General features: G+C 44.3%; 1 protein-coding gene across 3 annotated transcripts in view; it reads right to left on the bottom strand.

Annotated features, from left to right (window-relative positions):
- Nucleotides 1–15878, bottom strand: part of SPRED2 (sprouty related EVH1 domain containing 2) — a 66765-nt gene that overhangs the window by 32877 nt on the left and 18010 nt on the right. The window contains exon 2 of one of the 3 annotated variants that reach the window (XM_062611633.1): nt 5330–5655. The exons of 1 other annotated variant lie outside the window; for it this stretch is intronic. In XM_062611633.1, the coding sequence (XP_062467617.1) occupies nt 5330–5346 (17 nt within the window). In that variant the 5' untranslated portion in view covers nt 5347–5655. Of the gene's footprint in view, nt 1–5329; nt 5752–15878 lie in introns of those variants that run through there. One more of the 3 variants, XM_062611624.1, reaches the window with a different exon arrangement.

Below are 15878 nucleotides of genomic sequence, written 5' to 3'. Positions count from 1 at the left end.
CCCACTACATTTACTCCTTTTCTCTGAGTCACATTTAGCATCTAAAACACTTCCCAGACATGGTCCATAATTCAATAACACTTCTTCCTCAAGCCATGCTAGCTGACCAAAACACAAACTCACATGTCCATGCTGCTGTAAGGCACTTCAGCCTTTTCCTCCCTTCTTGACTTTGCAACTTACAAGGCCAGGGGAGATTCAGGTCTCAGACAGGAAGATAACTGCATATAACAGGCTTCAAAATTAGACTGCTGTCTTTAATGCATCAACATTCCTAGATTTCTGGGAAGAGCCAAAAGGACAGCAGGATGCTGCTAATGCAACAGCAGCACAGGATGGGCTGTTCAACTGAACAACAGACACCAGGCACTTAAACACAATTTAAAGTATTTGGAACCATGCAAGTTTAACTTTATGATTACTGGGGCATAAGCTGTCTTTGGCTTGTGCTTCATGGTGCTCTTCCTTTGCCCTCCATCCCTGCCCCAGCAACTCTGACAGCTGGAGTTAAAGCCATTCCGTTCCACCCAGGTGATTGGTGGGAACTACGCTGCACAGATCCCCTCTGGAGTTCATCCTGCAGCCAGAAAGCAGCAGCATTTTGATGGAAATCATGAAAAACTGCTATTTTTGGATTCCCAATTTCTTGATCTGATGCTTGGGTCATGAACCTTCCAGCAAGGGTGAAATATCTGCAGGTTATAACCAGCATTTTCTTCTTCAAAACCCTAACTTACTGCTTTGTTAGAAAGCAAACTGAGCGCACGGCACCACAGCAAAATAAAGTTGATATTTCAGTACCATTTATAAAACAGCTTTAAACCTGCTGAAATATATCAGCAAAGAAGAAAGCCATCTGCATCACTCTTGTCACATCCAACAGTAAAACGGAGCCTGTAGAAAACTCCTGGAAGTTTTCCTTGCCCTCCCTCTGCATCACACCAGGAACACGGCACCACTGCATGTGTAACCCACCCCTACTATGATGAATTTGCAACCTGCACTTTTCCATCTTTCCAATCCAATACTGCCAGAATAAAAAGGCATCCATGAAATTCTGGTTTCTACCTGGTCAGAGCAAATACAAGACACTGATCTCCACATGCCTTGCTCCAGAGATGCTGGTGGAGTCCTGCAATATGCCTGTCCTGGGCCACTGCATCTTAAACCACTATGAACATTACAAACTTCAGTTCTGGGCCATATCTTTCTTTCTCAACAAAACGAGAAAGGTTTGTTGGCACTTAGTATTTCCTCCCAGCTTCCCTCTGGAAACGGAAAGGAGTTTTCTCTTCCAGCTCCCCAGCTCACGCCTGGCTGCTGAACTGAGGTTTGCAGTGCATGTTCAGCTTGTACCCGCACCATTTCACAAAATAAAGGGGGGGAAAAGCAGGAATTCAGCAGTGCAGAAGCTGGAAGAGGAAAATCCCACCCCAAAGGAAATGCTTGTGCATGCGCAGTCCTACCTGCACATCCCATAAAGCACCTCACAGGAGAGTTTTGCACACAGATTACCAAATGCTGGGTTTTTTTCTGCTGAGCAATGCCTAAAATCTTGTGTGCAGCAAGAAAACCCCAGCCCATCAGGGTCATCACTGATGGACTGTGAGGGTCCTGGATCTGAAGGGGGGCTATAAAGATGCTGGGGAGGGACTCTTCATTAGGGACCGTAGTGACAGTACAAGGGGTAATGGGTTAAAACTTAAACAAGGGAAGTTTAGATTGGATATAAGGAAGAAGTTCTTTCCTGTGAGGGTGGTGAGGCACTGGAATGGGTTGCCCAGGGAAGTTGTGAATGCTTCATCCCTGGCGGTGTTCAAGGCCAGGTTGGACAGAGCCTTGGGTGCCATGGTTTAGTGTGAGGTGTCCCTGCCCATGGCAGGGGGGTTGGAACTTTATGATCTTAAGGTCCTTTCCAACCGTAACTGTTCTGTGATTCTGTGATGTGGCAGGGATACTCAAAGGCTCAAGCACCTTCAGCCCTCAGAGACTTGTCTTCCTATGCAATACATGGCCTCATGCAAGGAACACGGCTCCAGGAGGCTGAAGCAAGCCTGAAGTACCATCTTTTGATCTGATTTTTCATTCCTTGATGCCTTTCTGGGTCTAGAGCAGCCCAAAGGCAGATTAAAGAAGTGCCAGTTCCTCTGCAACCAGCGCCCAGCAAGCCTGGGTTTGCTTCCATCACTGTAGCACAACCAAAACCCCTCCATAGCAAAGATTAATAGCAGTTTTGTTTGTTTTTTTTCAGAAGGAAAAGGACTTCTCAAGAAACCAAGACACCTGCAATGATCCAGCCACCCGCCTCCACATCTCCCTTAAACACAGAGGCAACCAGGAACAAAGGAAGCCTTTCACCAGAACGTTTGTTAAGCATTTAAGCTGATTTTATTGAGTTTATGAGAAACAGCTCTATCCTGACTTGCTCAAGTGGGATTTCAGAATTCCATGGTTATTTCAGATCCTTCCAGGAAGTGCACAGAAAACTCATTTTTAATATATATTTAATATATTTATGTGTTAAAGATAAAAATTATACACATAACAACATGAGACACTACTTTTCTATCTACATTATATGCATCTATGTAGATATGAAAAACTGTTTCATATATATATATACGTAATATATATAATTTAGAATATAATTACTATAATATAGATGTTCAAGGCCAGGTTGGATGTGGTTCTGGGCAACCTGATCAAGTTGAGTGTGTCTCTGCTTGTTGCAGGGGGGTTAGACTAGATGAGCTTTGAAGGTCCCTTCCAACCCAAACTATCCTATGATTCCACGATGATATAAATAATATTAAAGCCAGGTATAATGTCAATGTTTGAAATGACACACAAAAGCAGCAGCTTCTGCTGTGAGAGTAACACTCAGTGCATTTTTACAATGCAATGTCCCAGCTAATTTGGATGCACTGGACTAGGGGATGATTCTATGAGAACAATTTTCAGCTGCAGATGTGCCCTTGGCCCTCTCTCCCTATGGATCTGGTGCTAAAAACCAACAGGGTTTGGTGCAGGCAGGGTAACACAACTGCTATCCACACAGCTGTAGGGTTGGGTGGTTTAGCCCTGCATGGGCTAAACCCGTGTTTTCGGCCAGCACAACCTCTCCTCCTGTGCCAGGCTTGCTTGGTGATCCCACAAAGTGCCATACATGTAAGCAAAACCCCAAATGAACCAGAAAGTGGCTTTTTAGGGGAAAAAGTGGGCTTGCAAACACGCTAATGGGCAAGTGAAGATCCACTGATGCAGCTCAAACGCACAGATTTTAAGGGCTATCCCCAGAAATTAGCTTACTACACAAACAATATTGGATTAAAATGAAAGTCTAACTGCATCAGGGGCTGATTAACTTACTCCTTATGGCTGCACTGAAGTATCTATGAAATGTATTGGTGAAACCATGTCAGAGTTATCAACCCCCACAGCAAACCTTGCTACACAAATACCCAAAAGTTGTTTATTTCTCCCTAAAAGACAACCACAACACCACTGGGACACACACTAATGACGAAGATCTTAATGAATGACTATTTAATGAAACCTCTTTAAAAATAACCCAGAAAATCACAGTGAACCTCAGCCTCAATGGAGAATTGAGTTACCTCAGGACAAGCTTCCTCTCCCAGCTTTGCCCAGCGGCTGCTTTGTCAGTGATGGCAAATTACAGGTTTAGGATATACTTCAAAAAAACCCAACCAAAACCGAAAGACTTCTCTTCAAATGTATTCAATGGCTGAATTTAGCCGTAAATCATTATAACGACACAGACAGTACACCTCGGAGAGAGGTAAGGAGCAGCAGAACAAAAGAAATCGGTTTAATACTATACTGTATTTGAATAATATGCCCTGCAGCTCATCCCGCTGGCGTGCAGTACAGGTAAGAGTTGCACACTCGAGTCCTGCTATTTTTTGTGCAAGGACACAAACATTAACAGGTTTCAAGGGAAGCTAATTAGTGCTATCATTTACTGTAATGAGAAAGGAAGTTGCTATTGCATGACAGATGGTATTTGTTTTACATCTCACGCAAGATAAGCAAAAGTCGCATAAAAGCTTACCCAGCCACACAGGTAGCTGCATGGGATTTGCATCCTGAATTGATTCCCCCCTACCTGACTGCAGACAAAGCCACAACTAAGTCCTACCCTATCTATTTTCCTAGCATAAATTGACCATGCACACTCCGTTCCTATTATCCTGTTACCTAATAAATGGTGATATTTAGCAAAAAGAACAAAACTAACAAGCCCAGCAACTGTATTGCAGGTTTACAAAGTTTTATCACCCTCCTTATTTCGCAAAATGAAAGTCAAGGTTTGATCCTGCCTGCCAAAAATTACAGAGGAATGCAATGGAGAAATCCATTCAATTCACAAGACGATGCTATTTCCACATGACCCTCTTCCCCAGTCAGCAAGTCTTTGCTGTCACACTGTAGGCTATGATGCCACAAAAGAGCTGGTCTGAAGAGCTATCCCATTACTCCCATATATACATTTTGCACACTAAGTGCTACCCATCCATACTACTACCCATAAATATTACAGTACAAGAGAAAATAATGCAAAGGATACTTATCCTTAGCTACAGAATCAATGATGCTCCAGACCATAAAAATGCTTCTGTATGCACACACAAATATACACAATAGTGCTGAAAAATATCAAACTTTACAGAGGAAAAAACCCCAAATTTCTCGCTTTAAGCAATATGCATTTTCCCCCCACTCTCCTCCATTTTGATGAGTGCAGAACACAACTATATTTATCCCTCTGTAAACATCCTCCGTGACACGTACGATCTGACTACAAAGGGAAGACAGCATTTTGCACATATATATACATTTTCTATGACTCAATTCCAGCTGAATTTCTACCAGAGAATGGATAATTGTGCTCTAAGTCTAAAGGGTTTTATCTTTTGCCAGGTAAATGCATTTAAAGAAATAAACCAAAAGAAGACAGTCTTAACTACATCAAAACCAACATGGATATTGATTTTTTTGGCCTTCCACCTCTCTTTAACCTCCCTACCCCATAAAGTGTCCATGGAGAGGGACATCAAGGGAAGCCGCATATATTTTCCTCTCGGTGTTTAAGAGAGGGTGCACGTTAAAGCCTTACTTCTCAAAGAATTTGATCTGTAACCATCAAAGAAAGCCTGTGTTTCACAGTCATCCATATTCACTGATGAATTACATGCTGATTTAGAAGAGATTCAGAAGGGCTGTGGGGGCAGATGGGGGGAGGCGGAGGAAAATAAGAAGAGTAAGAAAACATGAAATTACACCCGGTGGGAGCATGCACACATACCTGCTGGGGGATGCCATTTCCTCTACATTTTACACCCAGGTTGCTCCATTCTACCATCACTGCCACTACCAGCCTCTGGATCAGTGTTGGCTGCCCCAAGTCCCAGCTGGCTGCTGCCGCCGAGCCAGCGGCTTCCCCCCATGCGTGATTCAGTCTCCTTGAGGGATGTGCTGCATTGTACCGGGTGAGTCATCCCAGAGGTATTCTGCACATTACAGCTCCGGCCGGACCATTACTCATTCCCAACATCCTCCTCCCGGCTCCGAGAGCACACGCGCACGCACAGACCAAAGATCCTTGCTTTGCTTCCCCACCCCGGTTATAGGCTGGAAAAAAAAATAGAGTGATTATGATACAACCGCCATAAACTAATAACGGGGGCGTTCGGCAGGAGCTGACAGAGCAAACACGCTGCCCAGAGGTTGCACCAGAGCGGCAGGCATGTCACTTGCTCACCCAGCACTGCAAACAGGTCCAAAGTTGAACCGGGCGTCACCTCCTCCGGTAACCCTGGCTGCACTTTATTCCCCTAAAGCTGCTAACGCAGCGCTGCGAACAAGGGTCCAAACAACTCGATAGGCTTGGGGGCAGCGTTCGACTCCATTGCGGCTTTCAACAGGGTTTTAAGTGCTTCCAGTTCGCAACAAGTTGGTATTAATAAGTATCAGCTGCAGGTCCTTGTACACCCTACCTCTGCAGGCAGTCCAGCCAACCGCAGTGCCAAAACAGCAACACCCTGCTTCACTTTGGGCAGTCGGGCTCAAGCACTCACTGCTCAAAAGCTTTCAGTATTGCTTTATCTCCTCACCAGGCAGTGTGTGCTCCCCATTCAAGTTACAGGATCATCCCTAAATGTCCTCCCGCTTCTTTAAAGCAGAAATGTTGCTCAAGAACTGCCTCAGCACCGACGACGAGAATAAAAATTGTGACATTGGGGCTCTGAAAGCAGCTTCTAAAAATACTTGCCCGGTTTCTGAACTAATCTACACTGATGATTAGGCAGGCGCAGGGAGGGGGGGAAGCTAATTTAAGTGTTTCCAGGCACAGCTGCCTCTGCCTTCCTTAAATCCAAAGTGTTTTAAACCTCAACTGGGGCAAAAATACCTTTTTCCCCTAGGATGGACAACGGTGGCTGAGGCGATGCTAACTAAAAGCATCCTTTAGGAGAGATACAGCCCCATTTTACAGACAAAATAACCTAAAATCACACCAGATCTTGAAAACTTCATGTTTGGACCATGGAAACACCGAGCTTGAGACCACCAAGGCTTGAACCCATTTTCAGTGCACAGAGGCCAAGGTGCACAGAGGATGCTGAGGACACCCCAAGGCACCAGGACAGACACTGCTGCTTTCCAGCACCCACCAAGCACGGGAAGGTGTAGCTGCAGGCACCTATGTGCAGCTTGGTTGGATTTTGTAACAACAATGGAATCAAGCTACTGTCAAAAGTCACACTGAAGGCAACAGCGTTTCAGGTTTGTTCCAGTGGGATCAAGTGATAGCTGCATATACTCTATTTCAATACACAACGTAAAGAAGTCACAGAAACATGGAACCACGGAATAGTTTGGGTTGGAAGGGTTGCAAAGCTCATCTAGTTCCAGTTCCCCTGCTATGGACAAGGACACTTTCCACTAGCCCCATCCAAACCTGTCCCAGTGTCTCACTACCCTCTCATAATGAACTTAATTTAGTGGGCAAAGTAAATTTAAAGTTTAGTGGGCCTTGCTTCCCTCTTCAAGCTCTGCAGCAGCACTGCTGTTACCCTCAAATGCTTAACACAGCACCCATCAGCTCCGTCCTCTGCTGTCTCCAGCAAGAAATCAGCACACAAGTCCAAAGCAACATCAGCCAGAAAATTTAAAGATGCCTGGCCATTTCTGCTCCAAGCCCAGTTTGTAAAGCTTTGTCCCCAAGGGACAGTGGAAACTGAAATTAAGTCTCCCAGTGCTAAGACAAAACTATCCTTGAATAAGCTGTGTTGTAATCATGGTTTTGAGACAACAGCTTGAGCAGTTGCATCTCCCCAAAGCATCCCTGTTTTCCTGCCTTCTGCTGCTCCACAGACCAGCCAGTCACTGATCATCACAGACACTCAAAGCACAGCACACGGTGGGAGTCAGAGTGTGCACCGACATAAGGCAGCTTATGGAGGAGCAGCAACAAGCACAATTCCAGCGTCACACATGGCTGGGTCAAGCCATGACTCTGGAATTTTCTTCAGTCACTTGTTTGCCGTGGGCCAGGATCTGGGGCAGGCAGGGAGAAACACTGCATGTGAAAACATGAGACACAGAAAAGCTCTGTTACAAATGTTACAGCATCCTCAACCCGTACGGATGCAAATAAAGCCCTGACCTTCTGTCTACACCAAGAAGTTGCATCAGTCAAGAACCACCATCACTACCACCAAACGCAGCTGGCTTCAAGCCCTATTCTCAAGGGTTTTCTCTGAAAGGAAGTGGGTATCAAGTCACCGGATAGTCGTGAGCATCAACTGAATCACTGGTTGGGTTATGTTATTTAAAGTCAAGGCTAAGCTAACAGACCTCAGCTCCAGGCTTGGCAATACTGCTGAACTCTTTTTTTTTCTTTTAATTACTATTATTTTCCCCCTTAAATACTACCCTGTCCTGTACACTTTAGCACATCCATCCCTAGTAGCTTGGTGCTACACCGAAATACCCTCCAAAGCTTTTGTGCATTTCCTACCTTGGACTGGTGAGCGGCTGCTCTTAACAAATGAACATTTTCCCCAGTTTCCAATGGGAGGCACGCTGCTACAGGGCTTTGCTATTAGAAATCCAAAGTAAACATTGCAACTGGATAGCCAACAAGGCAACGGATCTGCTTTCTGCTGCCTACTGGCCAACTACAAGCACAGTTCAAAGAGCCAAGACTGTGGTCAGAGCAAGAGGAGCCCATTATCACTGTAGCTGCTGTGACTGTGACTAAGAGGATGAAATTCAGGCACCTTGTTAATGCCAGTTGCATTAATGGGCTGAACTTCTGCAGCACAACATTAGCACAACACACAGGACCAAGCCCTGGCAGCCTGTGAGCCAGGCAAAAAGACGTTTCAGCACTTCATTTGGCGCAGCGTAGGCTGTCGGGTATATGGAGCCCCAGCTCTGCATAGGACACTCTGAAACTTGCAATGTCTCATCATCTGGGAACACCAAGCAACCTACCTACAAAACCCAAACAAAAGACTTCACAGACATGGCCAGTGTAGCTTTTCGTCCAGCACTTCAGAGACGCCCATGTCATTCGTGCTGTCTTTGTTGCCCACAAAGTTGTCTTGCACTCAGTGCTCATTCAAGCCGTGCTGCAAGGAAGAGCTGAAGTATAGCAAAACCAGGGAAAAGGGCAGAAAAGCTGATTCTTAGGAACGACTTCAAACTTTTTACGATGTGCTTGGGACTGCTAAATATTCAGGAGCACCGAAATGTGCCTCTCTACTCACCATTTACTATGCTTTCCCTATTTTCCATGAAACCAGAGTCAGGCTCTCCCATGCCGCACACCTGTGTATTAAAAGTACAGCTGAATAGTGCTTCAGCAGTTGAGAAGTATTCTGGGGGATAGATGGTCCATAAGAATCCATGCAGGAGCAGATCTGCTGACAGCACAGCTCAATTCTGCTTATGCATTTCTGCATTTCTATATGCAATATAGACTTTCCCCAGATGTTGCCACTGAACATGATGCTTTCCCAACACAAATACACCCCAAGTTCTCCAGTAAAACTAAAGAAAGAGAAAGGCTGCAGTATTTCAAATAGAAGATCCATCCCTTTTTTTATTTGCAGTTGGCTCTGGCAAGCTGCAAGCCACCAGCATGGTGGGAGCATCTTGCCATTAACATCCAGCTGTGAGAGCTTTGCAGCTCACGGCCAGACCATCATCCCAGCTAGACTAGTGCAGGCATCCCTTTGACACCAGGTAATTACACATATTACAAGCCCGGGTCCTAGCAAAGACACAACCTGTTTATAAATTACAGAGATGACAAATAAGCAATGGCAAGTTGGAGGCAGCACTGCCATTTCAAACTGTGCAAACCAAGACAACTCTCTACATACAGGTTTAAAAAGCCCATCTCCAGGTGACTGACAGCTTGCAACAACCCTTTTTCTTTATTGGGTGTTTTAAAGCTTAGGCCTTGGACAGACACGTCATTCTCACAGATGAATGGACCTTTGTACATACGGATGACAATAAAATATAACCCCAGTATAGATGGGTATTTCCATCCAGGATGCAGAAAGGTTCTGAGTGAAGGCCATATGGATTTAATTTTCCTGCAGACAGATCAAAGAGAAGCTGCTGAGAGCGTCTTGCTCGACTCCAAATAAACATCCATGACCAGAAAAGAGGTTACACAAATGACATGCACCAAGCTCCTCTGCACCGGAAAAGCCTTGTGTGCTTTTCTTCTAATGAAACCCTTCCTCCACAGCTCCTAATTGATACCTGGGCAAACAGCTGTAATACACTCCAGGAAATCTAACCCTGTGCTTTTCCTTCTGCATGTCACAGGCACTCGATCATCACAGGGCGGCAAATTTTCATTTTCATGATAAAAAAGTGGTAAAAAAGAAAGCTGGTAGAAAAGTAAGACCTTCCTCCTCCCTTTTTACACGCTTCACCTCAGGAGAGGTGCTTTTGATGGCCTGCCCTTCCACAGTTTGCATCTGGATCTGTGTTTTCTTTGCAGCAATATCAGTATCTCCTAGACTGGCCAGATGGCAGAGCTCAACTGCTTCTTTCAAATCATCCATTGAAGAGCTACTTGCCTCAACGAGCCAAGATCAATCACTGCCACAAATTGATTCATACCTCTGGTCCCCTGAGAACACCTATTGCTCATAATACAGGTTGAAGAGCTTGACTTGGCTGGTTGTTCCTAAATCAAACTTTTGTTTCATTTCAGCTTTAATCTCGACTGTTTAGTCTAACAAATGCATTACTCCAGTTTATTTGCAACAGATCTCAAGTGATGAAGAACCTACAACATCCCTAAAAAAAAATATGGGGTTTTTAAGGTGTCAATCTTCCTTTAACTTCTAACTACTGTGTCTTTGCTTCCCCCTTATGTAGGATAAGTTTCCCATGCAAGTACTCTTAGTCTAATTCGGTATATCCCAGACCACATATATCCAGTTTCTTGTCTTCTCAAATGTCTTCTTTCTAGATTTCAAATCATCTTTGCCGCTTTAAGTGTTGGTGCTATCTTTCACAAAGCCCTCATGCCAGGTCTCAAGACTCCATGTTACAGCACCTGCAAAGGCAGCAAGATCCAGCAGACCAAGAGGCAAGCACCACGATGCAATGTTAGTAAAACATTATCTTGCCCTTAAAATGCACCTTGTCCAGCTCTTTCCAGTGCTCTTGGGAACAACCTTAAGTCTATTTTGTAGACTTAAAGGAAGATAGTTAGTGCTTGTGATTCTGCTTTCCTTTTTAGTAGTATGGGAATTACTTTATTGTTCATGTATGACAGTGATCCTTGCAGCCTGCCTCTTTTGGAGCACAGAAAGGATACAGGGCAGGTTTCCCCTCCTGCACTGGGTACTGCAAGCTTTGCCGTGCCTGTTCTGTAGCAGGACATCCAGCATTATTATTCAGCTTTCTGATGTTACTATTTAAGTCCTACAGCAGCCAGAGATCTCTCACCAGTAACTTCAGTTTCCTCCACCCAACTGTGCGCATCTCCCAACCTCTACTTTGTTCTCCCTGCAGCCAGCTTTCCTGTTTACGTCGCTGCCCTCGCTTCCCTTGCAAAGCTGAAGGGCTTTGGAAACAGCACAAACAAACAAGCGCTTCCTCAAGCCGCAGGCAGTTGCGTGCCTCTCTTCCTACCACGGCCCTTTGCCCGGTCACAAGTGTCACTTGCATTTAACAGCTTATATTTCCTGTGCTCTGGTTTAACAGGCAGATCTTTTAAATGCTAGAAGATATGGCGGTGTGAAGTGCCTGCTGAATGTATCACTGGCAAGAGTGATTTTGCTCACATACAGCAGAGAAGTCAATCAGGGGAGATCACCTCAGGGTCATCTTATATTCTCATTCTGACAGAGGCGCTGTTCAACATGCTGCAAATTCATGTTTTTATGCCAATTGCTTCCAAAAAGGTTAAGTTTTGGGTACATCTGCCTAGGGAGATGGAGTCCTTTGGCATATCTGAAGGTGACTGAAGCCTCCCACAGTCTTTCCTTTTAGCAGCAAAGATGGTGAAGGAGCTTCTCATCCTGTTCCCATCAGGGTTTGTCATGCAAACAGTATAAACTGGGTGCTGCAATCTGAAATCTTCTGGGTTTATCAGGGAATACCAGAACATCAATGCCCCACACAAGACCAGAAGAACTGCTAAACTCAGAAAATATCTAGTAACAGCTTATGCAGGTTTATTCACTTAATGGGCCACAACACCGTTTAAAAACATCAAAAATGACTATGGAAGAAAAGCAGCATTATCTTCTTGCTGAAGATCTGCAATAAGAAAGCATTCACCTTTTACGTTTGGGCAAAGCCCCAGCTATGCTATACGTCATCCACCTCCAGTAAATTAAGGTAGCATCTAGAATGGAGAAAGAAGATATACCAGATAAACCCTGAATTTCCACCCCCCCCCCCCCATCTTCCCACTTGTTTTTTTCCACCTCAAGCTGTGTTACAACCACTCTATGCATGTTCAGCAGATGATAATAGAACCGCAATTTATCTCAATCCAAAATAAGTTGGGTTTTTTACTTCTCCTCCCCTTAAACTCAGATTTAACTCGGGTTTTAGTTCCTGTTTACCAAGGACACAATATCGACAGGAGGTGCACGCTTATCTTTCAACGCCCCATCTACAAACTTGGGTTTTCTTGTTCCTTAAGGCGGTTTCAACCAGTTGCATCGTGCGTCTCTGATCTCCTTGCTTAGATTTACCTGCCTTTGCCACTATGTCCACCAATATTTGGGAGCAAGAGAAATTACAGGGAGGAGTATCTTTGGTCTGAAGATGGGTCTCCGCTGCGTTCGTGCAAAGGGAAGGCAGCTCCACGCCCAGCACTCCAGAGGGACGTTTTGGCTCCCAGACAAGCAAGCGGCGGAAGCACGACATGCCAAGACTGCGAGGCCTTGTTGTCAGCTAGAAATTAATATTCAGAGAAAACAGCAATGGCATTTTGGTGTGCTAAGGGGAAGAAATACGTACACATTCTCCTAGAGCAAGCTGAATATGAGCTTTGCTAAACAATCCGCACTGTGATGGGAAATCACAAGCTCTCTGAACTTCACCTTCCCCCTCCCAAAAACACAAAAGAACACAAACCAAAGCCAAACAACAAAAAAACCCCCAGCTTTCCTGATCAAGTACCATTTCCAGTATTAATTTGTGAGGTGGGACAAGGGGCAATTTAAAAAGTTATGCCTCCATCCACGGATGCCTTTTTCTTAATGTTAGCCCTATGATGAGGCAGGCGCCCAATCCATGTTTCCTCCACCATGGGGACAGCACTAGAGGAGCCGCCAGGCAAACACTACAAAGATGCTGTGGAGATAGATGTAATCCTGTGCATGCTGCGGAAACCCAAGGTAGTACCAGCACGAAGGTTGAGTTACAAGTGTAACAGACCCAGCTTCAGCAGATTCAGTGATGGAGTTAGATGCTGACCTCCGTTTGAAACGGAAAGCCAAGGTGGAAAGACAGCTACTCATCCCAATCCAGCGCTCTCCCCTGGAGATGCATGGATGATGCACACCATCAATTTTGAGGTAGAAGGGAGAAACCACATCCTCACTTCAGCATGCCCAGATGTGCTCAGGCTGTAATGAGTCCGTGGAGAACTTCGGAGCTGAGCTCCCCTCCACCACATGCATGGATGCAGGTTTTAGGAGGAATATGTTTAAGTGCACATATATAATGTATGTATTTACAAACTGAGTTGAGATTAGCTATGTTAGTAGTGTAGTGGCTGAAAAGATTGCCTCCATCCCACTGTAACACAACAATGCAAGAGCTGCACGTATGAAATGGGCATTCTTTGTTGATCAAGGGCCAATGATGACCTTACTAATAAATTATGTGGGAATCCATAGCCATCTCAGAAGCAGCTCTATACACAGCAGCATCCCTCTTCTACAAGACCAAGTAACACTTGGACAGGAGACCTCCAGATGCACTTACAACTAAATAAATGAAGTTTAGCTGAAACAGTGCTTTGCCAAAACCAACACGAAGACAGTGACCTCTGGAATTTGGTACTACTTGCAGATGTCCTAAAGGATGCCATCAACTAAGTCATACAAAAGGTACTTTAACCCCTGGCAGTGATTCATTTAGACTTTTTTTTTTTAGCAAAAAGCCTTATTACTAAGGGAGAGCTTCCCATTATTTGAAGGAAAATTCAGAAGAGAACAAGTAGATACTGATTTGTTAAAGAGACAGATAAACATGTACAGGAAATACTTCTATGAAGGTCCTGATCCTCTGAAGATTAATAATCTACAGTACTGGAGACAAAACCATGACACTGAGGAAATAAGCGAACTATAAAAACAGGAAGAAGTGGAAGTTTATTTTTTTTGTGTTATTTTGAGGGAATATTTGTTTTTTTGAAGCTTAAGATACCGGCAAAAGCCTCCATCTGCAGGTCACACTATTCTCTACACAAAAGCAGCTGCACAGAGTTTCCTCATCCAGGTCCCAAGAGCTGTCAATCCGGGGAGGCCATCCTGCACATTACGGATTAGCTGCCTCCCTAGCCAACATTGTTATTCGGTTTTCACCCCATTTAAAGTCACTGAAAGGGCTGTCACTGTGTGGACAATGTTCTATAGGTGATACCAATAAATCAAGTTATTTTGCTGTCGCATTTCCCCCCACAGCCACAGGATGAAGGCACTCTCTCCAGATACACAGATACCGGTGTATTTACTGTAATACTCAATATTAAGGTAGTACTTGCTGGAAGTGAATGGTTTTGCCACACATCAAAGCTATCAATAAAAGCTGTTCTGGACTCTCCTGCTTTGGTTTTTGTTCAAATGAAAGAAATGCTACTACCACTGCCATGAGTTACTGTCCCCCTAAGGATGTAGTGGGCACACGTTGAGCAAACCACTGCTTCTGCAGCAATTTGGTGGCACAAGTATTTTCAGACCAATGCAAGTCACCAAAGCTGAAGACACACCACAGCTTTGTCCAGAGGCACTAACTTTCCTTCCACCTCAGAAACGTCTCATGCTTGTTCATGGTGACATCACAAGGAGCACTTGGACTTGCAACGCACCTTATACATAAGTTATTCTAAGTGAGTCAGGCTGAGACACAAAGCTGCCACGGGGTCTTTTTCTATTAAAGAAGGTGGGGAGAGCAGGGGACAGGGACACCCCATCCATTTGTCCTAACCCAGGAACTTTCTGAAGCAATTTCTCCAACTCTTCTCTTGCAAAAGCCTTCAAGAAATTTAGACCGTTCCCACTGCAACCAATGCTACGCATATGAACTGAATGCCACCCTCAGGGCTGAATTCAGCTCACATCTGTCTGCAGAATTCCAAGAGCATGGGAAGCCATCAGTACAGAAATTAAGTTTAATTTAACCTGAAACAAGGTTTAAATATTTATGCTTCTAATATGTTCTTGGCACTTCACTCTTTAGTACCATATATAGTTGAATTATTTTTGTCTACTGGAAGTGATCCCTTTGAACTAGGGCATTTGTTGCTTAAGAAATTGTATTTCCACATTTAGTTAGCAGATGTTAGCTAACTATGGGGAGAGGAAGTGAGCTGCACTAAAAACAACCACCAAAACAAGCAAGCGCAATACTGTCAACCCTGCTTTCCACCTGAATTTGAGCTCTACCACAACTGCAGTGAAGACCTAGACACCATTTGTGGGCTTACTGCATGGAACACTTGTATAAATATACATTGTCTCAAATATTAAGCATTTGCTATTTGTCTGACACAGAATCTACTAAGCCACATACTTTCTGGTTTTGTATGTATCAACTAGGATAGCAACTGATTATAACAGTATCATCTGTTAAATTGCTGTAAAAATCAAGAGAAGCAAGTATCCAACTCAGAAACAATTTAAAACCCCAGTTCACACACATTACTCTTGTCTAGAGGAAGGTCAATGCTGCTACAGTGGCACAGAGTGCATCAACATGCTCCCCAATTATGAGGGATAAGCAAAGGTGTGTGCTCAAAAGCCCAGCTGAGCTAGCTAGTGGGTACCTGCCTTACACCCATTCCCATTCCCTTGCCCAAGTGATTACTTCCAGTAAAATCCTGCCAAATTGCTGCACATCCAAGTAGACCAGGTGTTCATCTGTCCTAATTTTTGTTGTTGTCTCCCACATATGTTAGTGTACCAGGGGGTTGTGTGACAAAGTGTTTTTACACCACCTTGTAGCTCCTTATGTTAACTGACAGCACTGGTAATTAAACTTGCATCAATTACAAGCAGATATTGGGATAATAATAACAGGCACAGACAGAGCCCTTGAGCACCAGCTTCTAGGAAATGGCTATCAAGAGTGCT

Source organism: Pezoporus occidentalis, unplaced genomic scaffold (assembly GCF_034315485.1).
Source record: "Pezoporus occidentalis ecotype Australia unplaced genomic scaffold, CSIRO_AGI_Poc_V1 ctg10, whole genome shotgun sequence".
Classification (NCBI taxonomy): Eukaryota; Metazoa; Chordata; class Aves; order Psittaciformes; family Psittacidae; genus Pezoporus; species Pezoporus occidentalis.
The sequence above is the reverse complement of the archived record's forward strand: the minus strand, read 5'-3'. Positions and strand labels throughout refer to the sequence as shown.